The sequence below is a fragment of the Opisthorchis viverrini genome, assembly GCF_000715545.1.
Source record: "Opisthorchis viverrini unplaced genomic scaffold opera_v5_7, whole genome shotgun sequence".
Classification (NCBI taxonomy): domain Eukaryota; kingdom Metazoa; phylum Platyhelminthes; class Trematoda; order Opisthorchiida; family Opisthorchiidae; genus Opisthorchis; species Opisthorchis viverrini.
In genome coordinates, this window is record NW_008751663.1 from 1,815,773 (window position 1) to 1,840,995 (window position 25,223).

At 45.2% G+C, this 25,223-nt stretch overlaps 1 protein-coding gene across 1 annotated transcript in view; it reads left to right on the forward strand.

The window, feature by feature from the left end:
- The window catches only part of T265_12618 (hypothetical protein), a gene marked incomplete at both ends in the record, with an annotated part of 57,007 nt that extends 37,416 nt beyond the window's left edge, over window positions 1–19,591 (forward strand). The window contains 9 exons of the mRNA XM_009164627.1: window positions 27–608; window positions 897–1,796; window positions 3,486–3,778; window positions 3,977–4,468; window positions 5,260–5,766; window positions 6,413–7,006; window positions 7,974–9,185; window positions 12,190–12,565; window positions 18,455–19,591. Coding sequence (XP_009162891.1) covers window positions 27–608; window positions 897–1,796; window positions 3,486–3,778; window positions 3,977–4,468; window positions 5,260–5,766; window positions 6,413–7,006; window positions 7,974–9,185; window positions 12,190–12,565; window positions 18,455–18,741 — 5,243 coding nt within the window. The remainder of the gene's footprint in view (window positions 1–26; window positions 609–896; window positions 1,797–3,485; window positions 3,779–3,976; window positions 4,469–5,259; window positions 5,767–6,412; window positions 7,007–7,973; window positions 9,186–12,189; window positions 12,566–18,454) is intronic.
- Window positions 19,592–25,223: the final 5,632 nt, after the last annotated feature.

A 25,223-nucleotide genomic window follows, 5' to 3' on the forward strand; every position in this document is an offset into this window, starting at 1 on the left:
TGAACCATCTCATACAAGCGACCAAGCTACACCCGGAGCGCAGTTGATTCCATCAAACTGTGAGCTTGATACCTGTTCACCACTTTCTTCTCGAGTAGGTGGGCAGACCAATTCTTCAGGAAGAGGGAGCACATCTACCGCGGGACATTTACCCGAGCTCTCCGTCAGTGACATTGAGACACAACTCGGTCCAACTGTTGGATTTGAGTTGAACGATGTCTTTAAGGGGCTAAATACTAGCGAGACGAGCAGCGGGATTCTCACCGATTCTGGTGCAAGAGATGTAGCTCAGGTACCGGCATTCCTTGGTGAAGAAGTTGCCACTCCACCCGAGATGTTAGGACAACGTATACAACAGCAGCAACAGGCGCAGCAGCATCGTTTCTCCACATCTCAACCGACTGTACACCTGGTACAAGCCAGCCCAGAACAAATTCTGCGTTCCTCACAGGGACAGCATTTAGCCGAACAATCACGCGAGATTCCCCAACATATCCAATCGGGCTTGCCTATCGCGACTCTTCAGCGGTCTTCCCCCATGACGAATGTCCAGCAGCAGCAACAACAACCACGTGTTTCGATACAACAACCGCAGTTTGAAGCTCAAAGTGGGTAACAACCGACAGATTTCCGTTGGTTTCCAACTAATGGTTACGGTTCATCGCCTTTGTATAGCTTGTCAGTTTGAATCTGTCCTGGAGTATGTAGTTCCACTTTTTGGTATATGAGTTAATCAACTTATGTTGCCACGATAATGTTGTTTGAAGTTTCAGGTGAAGGTTCGACGGCAAACCGTTTGAACGATTGCTTTTAGTCAACATTTTTCACAAGGCTTGTCACAACATCGAATGGATTATACCATAGTGTGTTGTCTGTTTGCCTATACTTTTTTCCAGGTCCACGTCTACAGCTTCGCTGCCAGCAACCGTCTTACGTATACGCTCATGTGGTTCCATCACAAGGTGGTCGCATGATTCGCAAACTCACACGTCTACAGCTTCGCTGCCAGCAACCGTCTTACGTATACGCTCATGTGGTTCCATCACAAGGTGGTCGCATGATTCCGCAAACTCAAAAGCAGCAGCAGCAACAACAACAGCAACAGCGGTTGGTCAACTCACCTGGCCTTACTAGTTCTCATCCATCCGGTAACCAATCTCATGTTCAAATGCTGGTTAGTGGCCACGCATCCGCCACTCATTTTATTGCACACCCTGTCCAAGCAAGGTCCCCACATGAGCGCACACCACCTCCACCGCCACCACCCTATCCGACGCAAGCTTTGAGACAGACACATATGTGGCAGCATCCTGCTGCACAACCGCGAATCCTCACCCCCACCGGCCAAGGCACAATAATGCTCACAACTTCTGGACAAGCTATAGCAACTCATGGCTCCAACTCTGCTCAGCTTATCATGTCACCTCCTGCTACACCGATTTCCATACAAACACAACACGTGTTACCTCCCACTGGTCCACCAACGGGCCAGATGGATTCCGGGCAGAGAGTATGTATCCAGCAGACTGGCGTTCAACGTGTCCCCACTCATGTGGTCATGCATGGGCAACAGGTGGTACAACAACAACAGCAGCAACAGCAACACTTGCACGCGTATCCGTCTGAGCACGTGGGGATTCACGGCACAAGACAAGTTTCGTTCGTCACGAGTCACCGACCGGGCTCCGTTCAGCCATCACAGCCCTCTGCTGGTGTTCTTCGGTTCGCTACAATTACGGAAGAAGCAGTACCTCGTCCACCTACTGAATCTCATCTTCTCTCAATGTTAAATCCAAGTATGTGTGTCTCAATAATGCTAGATTTTCTCTTTGCGAACCGTTGCAAAATTTAACCAAATCGTATCGCGTCTCGTGAGGTCTCGTAATTTTTCGAATCTTGATGTATATGGACTCCGTCAGAATTTACCGGAGATGCTATGTTTCGTTCTGACACTGTCCTGGCAAAGTGGTAACTTCAATCTGGCTTCAGTTCGTCGAACCGAATACCACTTGGTGTTTTTGCTGCCTTGAAAATATACCGATTGATCTGTAAGTTACTTACATACATGCATGTGTTACATACGTATGTTGCATACACATGGGTCAGTAGACACTGACTGAGCAGACCAGGACTGGACGACCCCGCGTACCTAGGTCAAAAATGTCCGAGGTTATTTGTGATGGTGCTCAGATGATTCGCTTAGTTTTATTTTATTGGTATAACTTGTGTTTCAAAGTGTCGGAATGCATTTGAATTTAAAAAAAGACACCCCCTTGCATGAAATCCAGTGTACTCGATTGCGCTTTCTAAATTGAGGAAGGGATAAAACATACCGAACCATAAAGAAATTCGCAACCCTAGCTCTCTATGGTTCAAAGACACACTTTCGGTGTTTTCCGAACACTCAGCCCTCTGGTCTTTCCTCAACGCCCAGTGAAGCTTCCACAGAAGACCGATTCACAACGGAAGTGTTCCCTTTTGTTTCGCGCAACACAGCAAGCTAGAACAGTAAAATAGGCACCTAAAACTCAACCTGTGTGGGAAATCTGGATGTCTCTGTGTTTTGTGGAGCTGCTGGTGGTATACGGTTGGGTACGCTCTGATAAAAGTACGTATTTCATTTGTGCAGTGGTAATCACTCATAGTGTTAACATTTTGACCCTTGCACAGATCCTGAGTATTAAGTTAACATCTAGATTACTGATAACTGTCAGTCAGCTGATTTAGTATACTGATTTCACGCTACATTTTATGTTATGAGGCTTTGTACTAGATCTTATAGGTCTGCTGATAAGGAACCTGAACTGAGTCGTTAAGCTTACACATCGAAGTCTCCTCCGGTTGGAACTACATCTAAACTTTTCGTGTTGGGTATAGTGGTGGTTATTTCTCGGGAGAAACTACCTTTCACAATCTGAAACTTGCAGTTGGTTGTTACGTAGACAGAAACTGTGAACAAATAACGGTCCTAATTTCGACCAGCGTTATTCATTACGGTGTACGGTACAGAATCAAGTAATGAAGCCTCAGCTCAGGAGTGGAAAGCAATACGAATGCCGACACAACCAGCTGCGGCAGCTGAAGAATCAAGTGATGTTCGACGGCGTCTTAATATCTAAGGTGCTGTAAACTTTATTCCTATACTTGTGTTATATATATTTGCGTTTTAGGAATGCAGCAAACTTTTATTGATTAAGTATCAAGCAAACTTCAAGCGTTTTATTGCTAACAATTTATCGGATTGCAGGCTTTGCAGTTCCTTCGTTCAGCCNCACTCTTTCGGTGCCTAGCTGGCATGCCACCCGAAGGAAGCACAAGGGCTGGGATGCTGCCTGGTAGCCCTAGCTTAGACAGAGGAAGTCGAGAGGCAGAGGTCGGGTTCGAACCACGGACCTTCCTGTCAGTAAATACGCACTATAACCACTGAGCCCTCTCGCGCCCTAGCAGTTCCTGTACGCAAATTCATCTTTTTTTTCGAAAATCAGGTCAGCCCATAATACCGGCTTCTCCGGCAAATCAACAACAACCTACTATTACTGGCCCCGCAACTGGGGGTGTGGTAACTGGGCCTCCTCCAACTTCTTCAGGACGTCGAATAAACTACCATAAATGGGAAGAAGACGAACGCCTAGGCAACCAGTCTACCATTGCTCCGGTGTTACACGCAAACGTATCGCACCCAACCCTCCGAGGACAAGTTCCTGAGTTCACTGCTCGGGCCAAAGAAATTACGAAATTGTGGCGCCGCTTGTCAAGTGAGGAGCGCGGATCATGGGTGGTAAGTTGCGTGGTATCCAGCCATGTGGTTCACTCATGACGTGTCCCAAGGTTTTCCTGTTCATGTATTTTTGATGGTGTTTAGACAAATCCTTAATTTACTGAAAATCCGTGCTAGTTTTCACTTTTCATTATGTTCTGCGGATGTTTCTTATGTCTGAGATAGCTGACCTAGCGTTAATTTTTATGTTCCTCTTAGTCACAAGCTCGGAATAATCGGACCAATCTAAGGGGTAGCCATAATCAACATGTTTCTTCCAACGCCCCTGGATCTTCGCCGTCAACCAGCACACCATCCACTCCGTCTGATACGCTTATGAGACCTCAGTCTAGCACGTCCACACCAGCGGTGTTTTCACAGGACCTGGCTGACGCACCAATGACACCACAACGCATCCTTCCAGTCCAGGCCACGAATATCAGCCCCCGTATTTTTGCTGAGGATAACACGCGACCCCAATCTGTACGACCTGGTGTTGAGTCTGTCCAGTCGTTACTATCTCAAGAGCTCCAAATCAGCCCGGATACGTCCAGCCGAGTTCGAGCGAGTTCTTCTGATTCTTTGGCTACGAGTACTCAGCTTCCTACGGTCGAGGTGGGGGATAACCATGGGGCCTCTGACCCGCTTGCTGGTGAACCTTCCTATGGTGGCGTGCACCAAACCTCTCCGTTTGGGTATTCTCAAAATCGGGTACGCAGGATATACATTACATGATTTGCCCATTTTTATAGACTTCAGTCTCTACTGTAGTTCATCGATATTCAGACACGATCGCGTTTCGTACTTTTCATAATGTCTAAAAAGGACACAAATGTTGTATGCTGACTGGTGCATCACCTCTGTACTGCTTTGTTAACTCTTGTCGAAAACCCTGTTTTGGAAAGAATAGCCGCCGGAAAACGAAAATCGCGCGGTGTCTCTGAATAGAATTTACAAGGACTTACACCTAACCGCTAAACAAGCGAGAGAAAACAGTGATCAGAATGCTGACATGATCGTCTAGTGTTAGGCATCTTGCAGCCTATCCAGGAGTTCCCATAAACTGGCACACATACGTCTAATGGGAAGTGAACACAGACGACAATTAATTATTATTATTTGTACTTTATTATTTTGCGTTGTATTGTATTGTATTATTTTATTTATTTATTTTAATATTTTGTATTTTATTACTTGTATTTGGCGTCAAGAGTTAGGTAGAACTTACTGTTGCAGTGCGGTGCTACACGAGGGAATAGCTCCTTCGTCAAATGGCTTGATGTTTTCTATAGGTTGTCACAATCAGGTACTTTCCACCGACCTCCATCAGCCGTTCGGATTTACGGTAGCTCAGTCGTCAAAGTATGACCAGAAGATCGGTTGTTTGAATCGAACCTCCTCATTTCGACTGCCCCTATCTATGTGTTGGCAATCTGACAGTATCCCAGCCGTCGTACTTTATGTGGGTTACACAACAGGTATACGCTGGAGGTTTTTTGTAGCTGAATATCCGAGCTGCGATGTTTCTCATTGCGACTCCAGGTCGTCGCTCTTCAGGACTTCATTTTTACTACGAGAGTTTCCCGTTTGAGAAACTTTATGTGACTTCATCTCTTTCCACTTTGCTGCAGAGACTAGAAGAGTGCCATCCTTCCGACATGATTCCCGGATCCACTGGTTCATGGCGTTCCGCAGCAAATACTCCTTGTGGTGGCGATCAAATCAGTCAGACAATTCCTCATGACTCGCAACAAGCAGTAGGTGGCCCGCACCCTCGAGTCTCTCCTTCACCTGGAAGAGTTACACCCAGTGCTCACCTTTTCGCCCAATCGCCTCATGCATCCATGTCGGCATCCACCGGCTCCCCGATCATTTCACAAGCCGCACCTACTAGTTCCAGTATGTATGCAACTCCTCCTGGTCTACAACAGCAGCCAACACCAATGAAGGTGCAGCAGCCGCCTCTTTCCGGACCCCCTTCACCCTCGTTCATGAAGCGACATTCCTCTGTAAGTTGCTAGTTTAATAAAATAACTGCCTCCTTGGTTGTCCTGTGGGTCACTTTATTCTACAAGATAGTGGTTATTGCAATAATCTTGTTGGTTTTATTCAGAAAGTGAAATTACCCTGAAACGTTATTTTCACTTGTCGTTCCTTGAATGTTTCATGGCGGTCTCGGCTTTCTTTTCTCGCTGCTAACTTCCTTGGTACAATATACTCGATTCCGTCCAATGTATTCAATCCACTGCTGTTTAGGAATCATAGTAAAGCTGTTATCCCATTTTATTGTATCCATTCGGAAACATTTCGACGTCAGGATCGTTCTGATTCGCACCATAGATAACGTGAATGTCTCACGCACCGTGCACCGTTTCTGGAAATCAAGCAGCTCTAAGTGATCTACTAACTAGTTTGTTATTCGTTCATACTAATCTCATGAATTTCATCCATTTGAAGCGAACGACTGTTCACTGTGTATCTTCTCTGCTTTGCGGTTACAACCTCTGACTCTACGATCGATATACTAAGTTAATTACCCTGTTTTGAACGTTTATGGTGGGACCTTTTCCAAGGAGTGCATAGGCAACAGAAGCATCCAATACAGCTCGGTGGCCACTGAAACTTGCCAATTTATTTCGCATTTTTAACGAACAGGTCCCATCTATCTCGGGCAACAGTCCCGCGTCTGCTCCGCCTTTACGCAACACCGATTCAGTGTCTCCAAGTTTCCTTCCTCAGCACCAGCATGGAGGGATAGCCGGTGTTGGCTCCGTCTCACCGATTAGTGCCAACCTCACTTCCCCCGGGAATTCTCGACCGCCATCTAGACACCAACCCGTTCAGCCAGCATCTTCTGCTCTTCCTCCACCACCTCCCATATGGCCACCGTCAACTGGGACTGCGGCCTGTCAATCTAGCCAAAGTGTCCCCATCTCGCCCACTGCGTTAAAAGAACAAACACCACCCCAACCTATGTCCAATTCTGCTTCACCAAGTCCCATGCGTTCTCCGATTGGGAGTCAGCCGGTAACAAACGTTGGTTTTCAAGCGATGCATCCGTATCCACAACAGGGTACTCTCATAAGCCCGTCACAATCTCCAGCTCCTTCTCCATCCGCGGTTCATCCAGGTTCCATGATGGCCCACCGAGCCTGTCACTCGAGTGCGACGTCCTCGGCACTTTCTTCGCCACATCACTCAATTCCTCAGTATCCTACTCTCAGCGTTAGTACCCCTACACTTCCCCAGGTGAGTATTCCTATATCATTTGTTGGGCAGTATACTGTCGGTTACTTTACCTCATACCTGTTCAAGTGCACCTGGGAAGTAAGTAAAGCTAGCACATCTTATGAGGTTGCCAGTTTGGCCATTATGCTGATACGCTTTACACAGGTCCTCACTTTTCGGCCTCTTAGCATTTGGCTGCTGCCGTATACCTGTGATCATTTTTGGGATTTGTTGAATTCACGTCATTATTGCTTGAACAGTCTTCTTCTGCCCCGACGACTTGAATCCATCTTTTCGATCTCTTCAGTACACCTTATCGGGCTACACCAGAGTAAGGCTCGATAAATCACTGTAGATTAAATCATCAGGAAGTTTGTTTAGGATGAATAAGAGGTACTCATATTGGAAGTCGCCTTGTTCTGATGTCGCCAGCTCTCACGGTGTGATAAAAAGCAATGAACATTATTCACAGGTGCCATTTATGTTACGTCTAGCACTGTGCTCTTGCGGCGTTTTCAGTGAGAAAACCCCAGCAGTTAGGAAGACTTGTCACGCAATCTCAGGTTTTGTCCTTCTCTAACTGAGTTCTGTTTTTTTTTCTCGCGCTCACTTTGTCAGCTTTCGGATCGCGATCTTCATTGATATTCCGATTGTCTTTTCGGCCCCTATCTAAGTTATTGTATTTTGGCTTCGAGGCTGCGGTTAGTGAGTTTTGAGTTTGACGCAGCAAACACCTGAAAAATGCTTTCGGGTTATTTAGATGGGTCAGTGTAGCGGCAAATGTGAAGTATGTTGTCAACAGTCGCTGTCGTCAGCAGTTTGCCTGGATCAGGATTTATCCCATTTTCTGGGGTCTGGCTGCTTCGGAGCCTAGCTAGCATACAATGAGAGACAGGGCTTTCAGGCGACAAGGTGCCTAAAATTCTGAAGTTTCTTGATATATGACCATCGCACTCAATGGCCACTTTATACCTCCTGTGTTTTATAGATGCCTACGTCAGCGGAAGTCCAACTGCCACGGACACCACAAGCTAACATCTACCTTGGTTCACAGAGCACACCGATGGCTACTCCACCTGCTGCATCACAGGCCCTTTCGGCCCCGGGTACTCCTGTTCCGCGGTCTTCTCCGGGGCATTTGACTTCACATCAGCACCAACCACAGCAGCAACCGCTTGTCGGATCCACTACCAGTAATGTCTTCGTTGTAGGTGGTGGCGCTGTTCAGCCGTTTTATCAGAATACTGGTCCATCTGAATCGGATGTAAATCAAACCAATTTTCCTGGAGATACATCCCTGGACGGCAGTCTTCGACAAAGTCAAGTTCCCGCGCCCCTCTCAAAAACAATGGATGATTCACGTTCCATCACTGCCCATCCTTCTGCTTCTTTCCATTCCCACATTTCAATGCAACAACAACAACAACAACAACAACAGCACCTCTCGCATCATCCCCAACAACCGGGTTACTCGAACGCCGACATAGAACATCAGCGACTGAGGGAAATACTAGCCCAGCGGGCGAGACGACAAATTCGCCAGCAGCAGATGCTGCAACAACAGCAGCAACAGCGCCAACAACAACAATTTCAAGAACAGGCCCACGAACAAGTGGCCATGCGTCATGGCCAGGTAGCTGGTCCAGGGCAACATGGACAACCCGTCATGGCCATACCATACTCCTCCATGGAGCAACCGACGACAGTATATGTGCAACAGCATCCGCAACATGTGGCTGAACCGAACAACCCTACTTATGTCAACTATCCAAATCAGCCAACAGCTTGGCAATATCAAACGACTTCCGTGCCGAATCGTCAACAGCCCACTCGGCAGACTTACTATGCGCAACAAGGTCCTCCTCCCCCAAACAATCCACAACAACACCAGCAGCAGTCACCAATGTTGTACCAACAATTTGTTGGTCGACCGTCCTCTCTGTCGCCAGCCATTTCCAGATCACCCACTACCCCTCTGGCCCAATCAGCCCAGCTGATTTCTCCATCGATTCAACAAGGGCCGGGGCAGTTTTACGCGCCCACTAGCTCGCCAGCCGCTCATGAGTACGGTCCTACGTCGATGAAGGTAGCGCACAACAGCACACCAGAATTCCAACAACACATGAGTTCGTACGGTCCTAGCAGCTCAGCAGCCCCAACCTATTCGTTTACTGCGGTCCCGATTCATCGAAATGAAGCGGTGAGTGTCTGTTCCAGTTAATGAGTTGTTCTTAATCGCTCCTCTTAGCTGTGTTCGGTCAAATCCTCTTACTCACCCGTCAACTATTTCTAGACTTTGGTGTTTTTAAGATGAACCTCTCACATGTGGTAGCCATCTTCTGAAGCATGCGACGTTAATATCAGATGAGTTTGTACTATCACCCTTGTTCCAAGAGGTCATTGTTCTGTCCTAGCGTTCCGGAATGCATGGATTCGCGCCTTGCTGGGAGCTGTCCCACACCGGTATGTGTATCGAGTTTGTGCCGTTACTTATTTTGAGATGAAAGTTTCATTTGGTTGTTTTTTATGCTAACCGTCTCGTAATCTTGAGATGCATTACATATTCCCTAGTCAATATGTTTGCGAAAAAGGTGTACACTGTTTATCCTGGGCATGGTTTTTGTAGTCCTCCGAGGTTGAATCCTCAAAAAGTGGTGGAATTTGTGTTCCACGGATAATATCAACTTACTAATAGTCTTGCTGAATTTCCTGTCGCACGCGCTTCTAGCCGCGCCTTATCGATGCTTGGTATTCATCCTTCTGTTGAAAAAGAATTTTCTGGAATATGCCAACCAATGTGGTATTTTGTTTTACCACCACAGGATAGAATTAATTGCCTTGGTGTTCAGTGTCTTCCTAGTCTTCCGCCTGACAGAAATCATCATTAACTGTACTCCGTGTACATGTTGTACAGTGGTTATAACTGTCGTAGTTTCATTCGGTGATAGTCGTAAAAGTAGGGTGGATAGCTACGCATTCCTTGCAGTGGTCGTCATCGTTGACCTATGTTCTCAGGAGTGATGAGAGGTCGAGAGGGAAACTGTAGGTTGAAAACACCACCTAAGATGCATGTGCGCAGTTGCGCACATAACTGCGTCATGACTATCAGTCTTCTTAATTGTTACATCTCATCTCGGGACCAAGATCCAGGGTGATAGTACATCTGTGTGTGTGCTAGTAATGAATTTTGTACTTCTCTGATACGTCATTGATCTCCTCCGACTCTTCCCCACCCTATGCGTGTTTGTGAAAAAAAGAGGCTGTCCGTGGGAGTTTGTTGATCGACGCACGAGGCACCAAGCCAGCGTGTTCTGTGGAGTATGACCAGCTCTCCTATCGTAGTTGAACTACCCCCCTCCGATATCTATTCGACGTACTTTAGCATTACTTATCCGGTGTCCTCATCCGACTTGGCCGATATACTCTGAATACGCCCATGGTTAATCACTGAAAGTTTTTTGATGCCCACTACTCGCAGCGGCCAATTTTCTGGCCCATATAAAAATATAGGGCACCCCACAGTATTGTAAACTCGACCAGCAGTCTGTTGTCACATCTAAGACAGGGAACCATCTTCAACTTGGAGGAAGAGGTGCTTTTAACAACACACTCAGTCAATCATCATCATCATTGATAGCCACCACATTATTAAAACGTCAAGCCATCGTTATCGCACAACCACGTAGACTTATTGGATAGATGAAAATAGATGAAAATAAGATGCAGAAGCCTAATGCCCCTTGTCTACACCTCCTATACTTAGTCAGATACGAGGCTATGGATTTCTGTTCACCGCCTCATTTACATACGCATACTTCGTGTCCTGAAATTGTGCTCCCACTCGCTCTGTCTAATCCTTTATTCCCTATTGTTAAATCCTATGGTGCCTACCCTGAAGGCGATCCGTATTCGGGGTGTTAAAGGGATTCTTTATGATATACGCCTTAGGTCGGTGTACGTAGATTCAGTGATCATTGTTTCTCGGAGGTTTGAATGCATTAGCGACTAGACTTAACACATCTGACACTACGTTAAGCATCTGATTTGGGTCGGACGCGGTGCGCATAGACAGCCGCGAACGGCAGCTATAGCTGTGTGATGACCGCAGACTTCCGAAACAACCGAAGTCGTTTGGTCACATGATGTCTTCCAACAGCTTACCTGAGTCCGCATGCATCTGATAGGGGTTGACCAAACCTTCATACTTCGTCAGATGCTAGAACAACACCGTACCTATAAACGACCCACATTTTTAGCATTTCTGTATTTCCAGAAAGCATCCGACTCAGTTAACCGGTTTGTTCTTAATACGTTTGCTCAAAGAGGAATGCCCTAGAAGCATGTGAATGCAGTATGTTCGTTGTGTTCTCAGACTTCTGTGCGCATGACAGTATATGGGGAGATCTGCAAAAGCTGTCGTGCAGTAAGTGACTTTCGACAAGGATGCCCACTCTCTCTATTCATATTTGATTTTTTGGTCGACGAGAAAATGAGGCAAACGCTAGAGGGTCTTCAAAACTCTGATGTTCATATACCTGTTGACGAACGCATGGTTTAAGACGTTACAAGTTATCACTGTCAATCGATGTCAGTGGCGTTCTTCGTGTGCATTTCGATCTAAGTCGCTTGAAGAGCGCACTGAGGAATGATTGTAGCAAGCTGGCACCAAGTCCCACTCCCATCTATTTTCGTTCTCTTCACAATAACGCCTTCAAATAAACTGTTTGTACTATGGCGAAGCATCAGTATTGCGCACTGCTTTCGTGCTGTCGATAATGTTAAAGATGAGCATGCAGTTAGTGTTCTGGATGTCTGGAGCATGTTCTTTGTAAGACTTACCAAGTCAGGTGCAAGTTTTACGATATCCTAATGTCCTACATGAATTACCTTCCCACGAGATCTGTGCCAGGTGCAGTTTAAGAAGTGGTCGAATTTCTCGTTCGCTCGTCAGGTTACGGTTTGACCGCCGTAACGGTGTAATATCCACCCGACCAGACAGAGCGATTCCGATACCAAGACATTTTTTCGGATTATGCTGTAACCCTTGTGACATGTATCTGAGAGAGTTTTGCAGGTTGTGCAGCTTCCTCTTCTATTTTTCTTTGTGCTTTTTCTTGCTCGAGTTTTTTAGCGTGCGGTAGGGCGATATCTTTTGCTTGTTAGTTCGTTTGCTATCTTACCATCTTCATCTAACTCGAAACTAGATGTTTGCGGGGACAAGCTCCACATCTTCTGAGACGGTTATCGGGTCCTCTCCGATGATGTCCAGTGCGCCACAACAAGTTTCCGTCTCACCGCGTGGCAACCTTGGACCTGGCATGGAAGAGGTCGGATTTGAACCTCCCGTTATTCTGAGTCGCGTTGTTTCGGTAAAAGAAAAGCGCTACCCGCCATCTGCCTTGGCAGCACCTCCTACCGGACAAATGCTCCCTGGTCGATCGTTGCCAAGCCAACCCCAAACACCACAGCCCCACCAGGTGCAACAACATCAACAACATGCACAGTATCAATCTCTGTCAACTGCTGTTCCTCCGGCCGAAATAAGAATGCAGCCTACTGCCGGGGTACAGAATATGTCAGGTTGGTTTCTCTAGTCAACCTCTAGTTATTGATATATTTGATTGATATCTTTACCCACTCCCCCAAGATGTTCGAGATCATCCGTTACTTCAAAACAGCCAAATACATTCATTTGCACACGAATTTGGTTTTGACGGGAGACTGAATTCAATCAACCTGAATTTCTTCATGTTAGTAGTGTGTTATATGTAAACGGTCTCAATCTGTTTGCCTGTGACTGGATTTGAGCGCCACCCAGGGCAGTGGTAAATGTTAAGTAACCTGCTAAATCATTGTTTTTTTCTGCCCCTGTCCTCTCGATCTTTTTCGAATACTCTTTCCTATTCATCAATCCATGGTCCACCATCTTGCTCCCATCATTCAACACAGTTTCTTGTCCTATGCCCATGAGCTCGGTGGTAAGTCCAGTGTTCGTTCGCACTGTTATTATGTCTGCCTGTGTGTAGACTTCATGGATATCCATGTTGGTGTTGGGTCTGTTTGTTTTTTTGTTTAAAGCTGTCACTACACTGCTGACAAGCCGAGCATCCCTTGCTGATGTTTATCATGCTGATCACCTGATGGTATTGCGGAATCAAGTCAATCGGCTCCTTGTGCAGATGTTTCTTTGCATGCATCAACCTTTCCCAATATGGTATTGGTTATCACTTATGAATCGTTTGTTATAACGTACCTATGTTGTCATGGTGGTTATGGGTTTATGTTGTTTGCTCGAGTGTCCTTGTCATCTCTCGCTTGTCCGTACGATTAATCGGTTTCAACACAATCGAATCCTTCCATTTTTGCGTTTCCACTTGGTTGTCTTCATTTTTCTCACCGTTTTGGGTTGTGCAGAGGAGGGACAAGAGAGAAAACAGTATGCAGCACCGAATGTTTCCTAACTGTATTTCCTGTGTCCTTACCCGCGACTAGCAAGCGACGTTAACAGGTGGTTCCGCCAATACACAACGAATTTACAAGAATACGGCTGCCTTGCTTTTGGGAGGACCACCCCCATTCCATGGGAATAGCCACATTTCGGTGGTTTGGTCCCTCCCGGAAGTGAATACTTTCATTCGCTCTCTTCGTATGCTATCGTTGATTAACAAAAGATCTGATTCGTTTAAAATCTGAAATCGTATATTTCAGATGCGTTCACTTCCGATTTAGATTTACTTGGTAATCTGAAAAAAGAGGACCCAAATTCCGTTATAATTATTGGATCTTATATACTGATGAATCATTTGTTGTTGAAAGCCGTTGTCTGATTTTTCCCATTCTTCCCCTGTGCGGTGAGTGATTGAATGGAAAGTGGTGGTGATTATTTCCCATCTCCAAGGTTGATTGTGCATCATAGTAAACTGGTTCTTAAAACTTAGGAGGACAGTGTGCAAGTTGGATCTTCAGTAGAATGCCGATACACCCCCGCTCACAGAAGGCAGGTTATAACAAACAGAGACGAAACTCTCCACGTTAGTTCTTTCCTGTGAAGACGGATGTCGGAGTTCAGTCTTGCGACAATCTCTGACGCAGCAACATTGACCTGGGACGAAGTGGATCGGTTCGAAGGCTGTTTAGTATTCGTTTTCCGGTACAACGGGACGTCTTTGGTTCCTATGGTAACCGGAGTGATAAGCTCTTAAGGGATTCAGAGATGGTCCTATCACTGGTGCATAGACTTTATCATAAACAATGCGGATTTCGTTACAGTTCTCAGGTCCAAAGCGCTTATTCACGCTTCCACATGACTTTTTGTGTGGAAGTATGGTTCCATTTATCTGGTCTTGAAAATCCCCATTTGGAATCAGGTGAAAGATGATGAACATGCTTTTTGGCAAGGTTTTCTCGAGTCATACAGTTTCAGAAACCAAGACAAATATTTCGTGAAAACAGTGTGCACCAAAAAATGAAATGAGTGGAAAACGTCATTGGATGTCAAGAAACAGTTCACTTCACCCGAATGACCTGAGGTTGCGGTTGACCTGAGGTTTGCTGTGGTTGTGTTCGGCAACGAGTACGTTTGTTGTGGGAAATGAACTGAACACTTAGGCGAACAAAATGTTCGTATCAGCAAAAAATTGGGTCTGGATGCATCACGCATGAATGGAAGGCTGTCGCCTTCCGACATGGTGGCCCAATGCTTTGTTGTCAAAAACGCTGTGTTCGCGCGTTGGTCGTACCGTAATTCGGTTCATTTCCTGGACACGCATCTGGTGTTGAACACAATCTCATGTCATCAGAGTGGTGTCTTAAACTACATGTTTGTTGATAGATATCCGTTGCTGTTGGTGTTTTTGTGTGTGGTGTCCATCTTGCTGCGAAATATTGTCTTCTTAGTTTTTCAAACTGTATGAACTTGAAAAGACATCCGCGAATTTGTCACCTCACTAAGGCACATGACATCTCCTTAAGTATTTCTAAACTATTTCATTCAACCGAATTCTGAATTGAGATAATCATTTTGATACGATGACGGGCGATAAATCCAGTGACAATTCACAAGATCAGCGTCTTCAGTCACGGGGATTGGTGGGCGTTTCCAATCCAGTGTCAGCACGCATTGATGTTCTCCCACCGTCACAACTACACAGATGCGTGTTCCTCCCTGGATCGATAGTGAATTGGCTTGATTTCAATTGTAACACGTAACCGATGACCATTACTCGGACACAAGTGAATTGGCTTGATTTCAATTGTAACACATAACCAATGACCATTACTCGGACACAGCCAGAAATATATTAATGAATCATTGGGTTTGAGTGAAGAGCACCACGGTGTCCTACAATTATCTTCTAGTGAGTGAAGTAAAATGGTGAAGAAAGGGTACCGGTCGAGAACTGTTATGGTTTCTTTTTCGTTACAGGAAAAATTCTCTAGGATGGACTGGAGAAGGGCTGTTTAAAGTAGAATCAAGTGGTCAACGAACCCAGTGTGGATGTCATTTAGCTTGCTTGTCTGCGTCAGCAAATCACGACAAGTGATGCATACTTCTCCCTCTCAGCCGTAAACGGAGGTGGGAACGTTATTCGCGTTCATCCTCATCATGTTCATAAGAGAGTTAACTGGGTAGAGTATTTCTGGCTAAATGAATTGTAGAGTACTCTTTCCAACGACGGAAAGAATATTAGGCTTCGAAAAAGGGAATTATTTGGACGACCCTCTGTTTTGTGTTAATCGGTAGAGAACAAAGCGTTAGAGCTCGTGTGACAATCTCTGCCTTGAGTCGAGTTGGTTACGTGTTATTCCGACGCGATGCTGCACCCATACGCTCAACCAGCTCCCCGAAGCTACGATTTTTTCAGGACATTGGAGTACAGCACTAATTAGCTCAGTCTGATCTTGTGCGGAGAAATTTCACCATATATTCAGTCATATCCGACTAATTTTGTACCGGAATACACTCCTGTTACGAGGTTGTATGATTGCCCTATTTTCCGTAATGTCTACCGTGAAATCTTTATACGCGGCAGGTAGCTGTTGGAACCTATTAGAATGACACATAGACCCGAAGACGATTGTGACAAAATATTCTAACCACTTTTAGCTTTGAACAAACATTGGAAAGTGAGTGGCCACATTTTATGCGAGACACGTACTAGAGTTGCATGCCTGTCATCTGTCTGTTCCATCTAGGTGCGTATACCTACCCGGAACTTGACACGGGCAGTGGGACACTGGTTTTGGTTACCTGTGTTACTGCCGTTGATTGTGGTGTCCGTAGCCCGTCCCGAAACATTTGCCTCCTTAGTCTTCATGACACGTCCGAGTTTGTTGACTCCGTTCGGACCGTAAACGTCAACGCCACACGAATATGTTCTGTAGACGTTTCATCTCTTCTTATCAATGTTCAAAACAGTTGATTATACTTGTGATTTTATCATCCAATCAGATATTAGCTTTTGCATTCCCATACTAAACCTGAAAGAGTCACTTTTGCGATGAACCTTTAACGTACAAGTTTTATTCAATAGAGCAGTTCAGTCTATACGAACGCGATGGAGTAACCATGGGATCTCCCCTCGGCCTGTTTTTAACCGACATTCTCATGAGTGAATTCCAACGTAGCGCTTTGCAACCAATGACTGATCAGTTACTGATCTGCTGACGCTATGTCGGTTATTACACTATAAACGAGATGATTCCGACCACATTCCAATAGGCACTCGACACCCCATTTCCCTGTGGAACAAAAGATCAATAATATGTTTAAGTTTCCGGATGGAGATGAGACAGGGTCTACCGAAAATCAACGTGATCTGGTGAATGCACTCACTTCCACAGATATGTGGACATGGAGTACAAAAGAAATCTTACCAGAATCTAGTAAATCGGACTCATTACGTCTGCAAGATAGCATACTAGATCCCGCTTTGATGTATATATCGGAAGCCTTAATAGAAACTAGACATCCGGAGAATCTTGAGGGACAAGTCTACAATAGGTGGAAATCCTTCAATGCTGAAACCGCACATCTACATCAGGGTACCATTCAAAAGCGACAATCCCTCTGAAACAGTCAAGAGGAAGGTGACAACCTTAAGCAGAAGAATGGTCAATGTCTCAATGAAAGACCCACCACAATAGTGGTCGCCTGCTCAGGACATTCAAGGATAGGGTACCGGTCCACGACGCTTCATTCATTTGCGAATGATCCACATATTACTTCGGTAGGACGATTCGGCGTTTTTATCAAGAAATTGCTGAGCCCGCGCCCTAACTCAGTGGAAACAGACTAGCAAAACATGTGACGAGCGCGGCCGTCGGTCACCTGATCAGCACAGATCACTAAGTCAATCCGGCCAAGTCGTTGAGCGTGATCTATTGAGTGTCGCCCAACAGCTACAGCACTCGCAACAGCAGAGACGATCACCATGCGACTACTGGAAGCATTTTTGTGTCATCAAAAGCGGCAGGTGAAAGCATTGGACCTGTCCTTGTTGTCACGGTTCTAAATAACCCTGGTTTAGTGGCTCTGGAAGCATTTTTGTGTCATCAAAAGCGGCAGGTGAAAGCATTGGACCTGTCCTTGTTGTCATGGTTCTAAACCCTGGTTTAGTGGCTTAACTATTTCTCTTTTTACCGTACACTGTGCTCCGTAAGCCTGATTTTGTGCAACTATGTGAAATACGTATTTCATTGGTAACTATTTGTCAGGCAAGGCAACCGCGAAAACGATTGTTCACAATTCCCGGTGTTCCTCAATTCTTGTGTTTCCAACTAACCAGGTGATTGCACGCAAACTAGCCGAATCGTATTTGTAATTGACAGAACACGTCGAGCGATATCAATCTAGGATACTAGTATTTAGAACTCAGGACACTTCGACTTCTTGGTCTGGGTAGTCGCTTAGCTAGAACGCGAAACATCGAGTTCAGGGCATTTATTAGCGCACGGATAGTTCCCATTTCATGTGTCTCTTACCAAATTTTCTAACCCTTTGGGGGCCGGTATTTTAAAAAGACTAGCCACGCACAAGCAATACTCGTACACTTTACCTTCATCCCGCTCTATATTTTCTATCCAGCGAAATGTGTCATCTTTAGTTGACTCTGGTACCCATGTTGTTTGCATAACTTTGTTTCATTCTTACACGCTTTTGGCGTACTTATTCTTCTGTGGTTTATGCGTCTGGTGCTGCTTCATTATTGCCATTACCCAATTAGTGATTTTGTTTGATGCTGTAAGTGGATTTCAGGCGGAATCGATTCGTATGTGGTTTAGAACGTGCTGCGCATGCCGTGTACCGGGTGAGACTAACTTGCTTGTCGAATGTACAAGGAACTCTGAAATGGACTGTGTCGATGATGAATTTCCGTTTTGGCAGTCATTAGTCGCGTGACCAGTTGGTCAATAAGCAACATATTCTAAGTTTTTTTCAATACTCTTTTCCCTTGACTCCTATTCCAGACTCCACCCAGTACTTCGGCAGCTATGAACCCGATGAGTTAACAGTACGAGTCACATCATTCGGCGGAGGTGGGCAGACAGTATTATCCTATGCAGAACGGTCGCCGAACGTTCGACCACCGTCGGGCATGACCAACTTAGCCGAATTTTCTTCGCCGATGTCTTCCTATACCCAACCAGGTGGCAGCGGCAGTCTTCAACCACCAATCTCCAGTCAATCTGGCACTGAGCCAGCTTTCGGTGGTACCTACGCCGCTTTTTTGGATCCACGTCCCCCAAACACTTGATTGTGATGTGCGTATCGAATCCTAAATACACCATGCACTGTTCACTTTAACCTCTCTCTTGCTCTATTACCGCCGCCATTCTATTTGACTTATGCATTTCCCCTCGTGTATATTTTTGTATTACATCATTTCCTATGCAGAACGGTCGCCGAACGTTCGACCACCGTCGGGCATGACCAACTTAGCCGAATTTTCTTCGCCGATGTCTTCCTATACCCAACCAGGTGGCAGCGGCAGTCTTCAACCACCAATCTCCAGTCAATCTGGCACTGAGCCAGCTTTCGGTGGTACCTACGCCGCTTTTTTGGATCCACGTCCCCCAAACACTTGATTGTGATGTGCGTATCGAATCCTAACTACACCATGCACTGTTCACTTTAACCTCTCTCTTGCTCTATTACCGCCGCCATTCTATTTGACTTATGCATTTCCCCTCGTGTATATTTTTGTACTTACATCATTTTTGTTAACCTTTGGGGTTGACCTAGCGTTTGTACAGCTTCATATTGGCTCTTCAAGGTGCCTAGGAAGCCGCATGGTCCGACAATGCTTTCTCCTCTTCATCTGCTCCGATCCCTCTTGACCTTGTTCAATCCATGCTTCTGATATGTTCTGCTGATCACAGAGGGTGGTCTGCACTGTTCACTGTTGACTCCACAGTGTTTTTCACAACCTCATGCATCCCTTCTCCCCTGTTTGTAAGTGTTTCTTTATCCTCACGTGATCCTAATTTTGGGTTCCTGTGGTTCCCATCTCCGTTCTGCCTTCTCGCAAACATGTTAGTATATACTTTACAAATGCTGGTAACTCGCCGTGCCTGTTCCTTTGCATAAAACTGTATAATCAGTGTTTCCGTTAATTACGAGTAGTTCGGGGTTTTAACAGTTTATTTTTTCATTCCAGTAATCAGTACTGACCTCTGCAGTGGTGTATCATTTATTGAATCCTTACATCTCCCCCCGCAAGGCATTTTTGATTGCGTCTGGGATACAAGGTGAGGCCGAATAATAACGTGACAAATCGATGGCCATAACAGTCAAACAGGACTGATCATGAAGGGAGCATAATCAGTCTAGGGTATGGTAACCAGAACAGTTGTCGTTTCACCAAATGTGACGTGAGTGTTACATGGAAGGTAGTCGGCCGAGTTCAATTATTGCCAAGGCGGTTGTAACGCCCTGGGTGTTACAACCAGGGGGAGATTACTCTGTGGTTATGGCTAAGTATCGATGTGGAGCTAGTTCAGGCGTATACCTATGCCTCCGTATTCACAAGCTACGCTTCTGTCGACCGTTCCTGCATTCGTTTTGCTTGTGGGTGCTCATCATCAGTTACTCGTTTGACTTAACAACACGAGAACCTTTGTGGAAACATTGCCAATTGGTGGTGAATAGTATTCTTCAAAAATTAGTCTCAAATGGTATTCACTCGTCACGTGTTTGCAGAAAGATGTATTTAAAAGAATTGTGGCCAAAATGTGAATGCTAGGCTATGGATTCATGAAGAAGGGAGGCTTTGCTTATGGCACCTCCATATCAAATCTGGCTTCATTGGTGGACGCAAACTATATGCATTCGAGAGCAGTTTTGAATTCTGATAGTGTTTCGCAAACCAGACCAGGGTGAAAACCGCAGGAAATATGTCAATTATTGACCGTCTTCATGCAGCCAGGATTGTTTTAGTTGCACCCAGGTCTATGGTCTATAAGACGGTATTCAACAGTCAAAACATGATAGACTGTGGATGCGGTTGTCAGAAGGAAATAACTGTGTTGGTAAAGTTTCCCAAAAATCCACACTTCATGGCTGGTGAAAAGGCGAGGATATGTTAGTCACTTCAACAAACCTTAAGATCCTATGTATGGCGCAATGTGTACTTATCCCAAATGTTGCGATTTGGATACTCCACAGTCGGTTGTTTGTTCTCCGAGTTTGGCATTTGGACTGCAAACGTTTCATCTCGAATCGAGGTGGCGTCATCACCATCGTGTTGAGTATGCTCAACTTGTGCTCATATCGTTTCTAAGTAGCATCTGGTATCTTTAACACGTTTGGTTGGTTTCGAAGTGACTTCAGCGTAATTTGGTCGGCCAGATTGCAATCTGAGTTGCATTGTGGTGGTCCGCTCGGGGGCCTTCAGTTCGACAATTCTTTTCCTTGTAACTGGGTCGTTCCTGATTTGTGGTCTGGTTTTGCTCATTTGATTGGTTACTCGTATAAGCCTCCATTTTCAGTAGCTTTCTTTGTTCCGTTGGTTGTTAGTTTGTTTGGTCTCGTGTTCGGCAACTGTGTATTTCTTTTGTTCTTATCAGCTGATAGACCAGGTCGATGTTGATGCGTTAATCAATCAATTTTCGGATGGAGCACAACGCCTCGCCTATTCGCGCTCCTGTTTTGTTCTTGCGTCAGCAAGTAGTTAGACGTCATCCCAATTTAATAGATGGCAGTTTTGGTAATCAGCTGATCCAGGCTAAATTCAGCATCCAAAATGACGTTAGATACCATGCCTTTGTGACCACTGATGAGCTTCACGTTAATGCAGTAAAACCTCAGAGGATGGAAACTTTGCGGAATATGGTTAGCCTGGGTGAGCTACTTTGTTTCTGGTATGTTCGTTGGGCTTGTCAGTTGAATTACAAAAGTTTAATCACCAATTGACATCTTCAGTGAAGGCTGACCATGTCAGCTGGTTGTTTTACCGCATAAACGTGGAGCGCGTGAGTGGTGAAACAGTACCTTTTGCATGGCATATCAGTTCATTTTTAAGGTCCTGTTTAGTTTGGATCAGATGATTATAAAAAAAGTCAATCCACTCTGTCACTGAATTGAACTCTGCAGCTCAATGGTTCAGATCAACTGATTACTGCCCGATCTCGATGAGCAATGTCTTGAATGTTCACAGTAGATACAAGCTGTCCGAAGTTGAGCTGCTCGAAATCGCTGAATATCAGGTCGATCGGACAGATGTGTTGCAAAACGATTACGGACCAAAGAGAGCATAACTTGACTGGTCAAAATGTGGGTTAATCAATGTGGAGTATCAGAAAGATTCTAGCTTAACCTTGTAGGAGTTCCTATAAATGCAGATATGGCAGTTTTCAAGTTTCAAAAGCTACCGCATCTTTTGATACACCAGAGTGGGCGAAATGGTAAACCAAGGCGTAACATGGGAGAGTGGAACCACAGAACAACTCGTGATAGGTATTAGGTGACTGTAATTTGTCAAACTGCGCACAAAGGGATGTTCCTGGATTTTGCAATGTTTCAAAATACCTTACTTAAAACGCGACTTTGGGAGCATCTAATTCACTGTGTAAGCTGCTACCTGAGCGACAAATCTTTTAAGATGGAAATGCGACGTCTTCCCCCTAAGAATAGGTTTTTTTAATGCTAAAAGGACCTGAGGAAAAAGGCATAATCTGATAAACTTGTCTGAGGTAATGAGAAGGAAATGCATGTAAGCAGCAGCTTGGATTAACGGACAAAGTTCGGCTCATCTTCAGTGAGAAGTCTATTTCCTCGAAAAAAGTGATTATCACGGAATTTCTCTAGTCACATCCCGTCCTTCAATCGTCTCTACTCCTCATTAATTCTTCCACCACCCATGTTAGTATAAATGTGGATTACCTATACAATTTGCAGTCAGGTGAGCGCAAGCCAGTTCACTGAGCCTCCAGGAAAATGATTTTCGATTTATTACTGAGTTTCTATTCAGTAATAATCAATGCCGATCGTTCGACTAGGGTGCATGTTTTGAAGTTGTTCGAAATCTGGAGACACTATTCAAGTTGATGCTGCTTTGTCCCCCGGGTCGTTCATCTATAACGACCCATGAATATTTCTTAAGTGGTGTACTCTGTCTTTTGTGGCAAGGGTCTTGGCTTCGGCCAAGTGATAGGGTTTGAAAGAGTATCCCCTCTACCGTCATCCATATGGCCATGAAGAAAAAAGGCTTATAGCTCAGTTCATGAACCGGATTTTAGATGTAGGCCGATACTGATAATGCCACATCATCACAACGTTCTGACGGCCCGATGGCTATGAAAACTAAACTCAGGTGCCACCAAAGTAAATGGGTGAACTCGGTATGGTAACTGAATTGTAAGTTACAATGAGCCGCCTGTACCTGAGTATGTGTTGTTTCGTTTAGACAGGATGGATGACAGGTCAAAAGGGTATTGTGGTACTGCAGTTCTGAGCTTGGACCACTTTCGTTGAGATCTTTCGGCACTCCACAGGGAGAGGCATGTGGCTAGTATCAGAAGAAGTATAGAGGAGACTCGTTGTTTGCTTCAGTGTCCACGTTCACCGTCCGATGCAACGCTTGGCTTTCTTTAGAGGACTATCCCAACAAAAATCTGTCCAGTAATTGGTGACTTCAATGTGCCCAGCATTGATTGGAATTATCCCTATATCGCAGAATCATAACAATTTCGGATTCAGAGTCTTGGAGACTAATTAACCCTATTCCAACACAACACATTGAATCTCCTATGAGAGTGATTCCTGGTCAACCGAGTAAATTCCTTGATCTTGTAGTGATCTCAACAACCTTAGATGTCAGCGAATATACACTCATTTGCAAACCAATTTCTTTCTTTCGAGAGACTCATCTGGAACCCAGCTGAATCTCTCGTTTATGATGTTCTCAGATGTCGACGGTATACGAACAGTTGGTGCACCCGATCACCTCCGTCTGTACTTCAACTGGAGAAGATTTGGAAGATTTTGTGAATCCTTCGATCTACGCAGAAATTTTTGTGTGTGGCGTAGGCGGGATGACTTGTTACTGTGGCGATGGATTGGAACGTGCCACTTTCTTTCTATGCTGAAACATCGGAGATATGTGTGTAGAAATAGGGGACAGGATCTAACGTTAGTTTACTCCACTTTGTGCACGACCTTAGCCCCGTCAAGTCCACTGTGGATGGATGCGGGGTGGTGTGAAAAGGGAAACGAGTGTGAGGTAAATTTAGAATCAGCCGGAACACTTGACCACCAGTAAGCCTGTCGCAATCAGTGTTAGGCAAAGAAAGCGGCGTAATTACCAGCCTAGGTTAGCTGTGTTAACTCTTCGGACGTTCATTGGACGAAGGTCAGTTGCCCCTGGAATGAAAGTCAGTGTTTGTGAAACCACTGTACAAACACGATCCAGTCTTTTTTACACCCATGATCTGAAAGATGATGGAACGGTTTATCATATTTGCAGGGCATTCAAGTGTGGGAACCCGAACAATGCGGCTTCTAGCATCATATGCCATGCATCACCACCCTACCGGTGAAAAGGAGAGTTCCTTCGAGTTTGCCCCTATAGAAACATGAACAAGGTAGTTACAGGCTATTAGACATGAAAGAGAAACACTAATCTGAACAGCGTTTTCAAAATGATCACTATCCTCCTGGGGTTTCCTGCATGTTGTTTGAGTATTTTGCATTGATAGACAGATGGCGCTTCAAACTGCTTTGAACATTACTCGTATGCCTCATCCGTAGTACACTACGTTACACTGGCACCACAGGCAATCTGCAAAGACGTAGATACTAATCTTGGTGTCGTCTTCATTGGCCTTAGTAAAGCATTTGATATGGTTTCACACCGACGGCTTCTGCTGAAGTTATCCACCCACGGGCTTGCTGGGAAACTTGATAGATGTCGGCTGGACATTCTCGGTTGGCGTGTAGCTACTTGACTGTTCAGCTCACAGTCGCTCACTGGATCACGAGACGTGTCTTTTTTCATGCCCACAAATCACGTCACAGTAAGGTGACTCATGGGACATCGACTGTCTGTACAGTCTAGTGAGCGTAGCAACAACTCATGTGCTGGCCCACCCACATGCACGCAAACGACCTACATATAGGGAACCCGAACACGCGATCACGCGACTTGCGGCGTCATCCCCATTCTGATTGGTTAAAATCTAGATGGCGGGAACATTAAAAATACCAACATGGCGGATTCGCGGTTTATGATTGACCCTCTCAAACGAAGCAGGGGATTATAATACGGTTGTACCTTTTAAAAATTTACATCGATGACAGATTTGATAATCTAACGAATGCAAATAGTATGCGATTCCCGGCAGTTTTAGATAGCTCGGTTGTAGAAAGTGTAATCTTACATTTTGTTCCTAAAGTTATCTTTGTCTCCAGAGGAAGATGGTATTATGGATTACTGGCGGCACCAAAAAGTAATTAGTCAGAACGGCCCGGATTAAGCGGCTGACGCTGGTGTATTGACCGTTTGCACTCAGTATCGTTCACAAGTTAGGAAACCGATATTCGTTTGAATGAAAGGAATAGCCTACTTGCTATTGTTTATGTTCCTCTCAATGAATGCCTTGAAGGCCATGTATCATTGGAATTTTGTTCGGTAGCTAAGGCACCCGATATATTCTTTGACTGTCCTAGATGCAAGACCCGGTGTGTTCATGGACAGCCCTAACTTTGGTTTATAATGCCATCTGTGCGCCGTTTGGAACC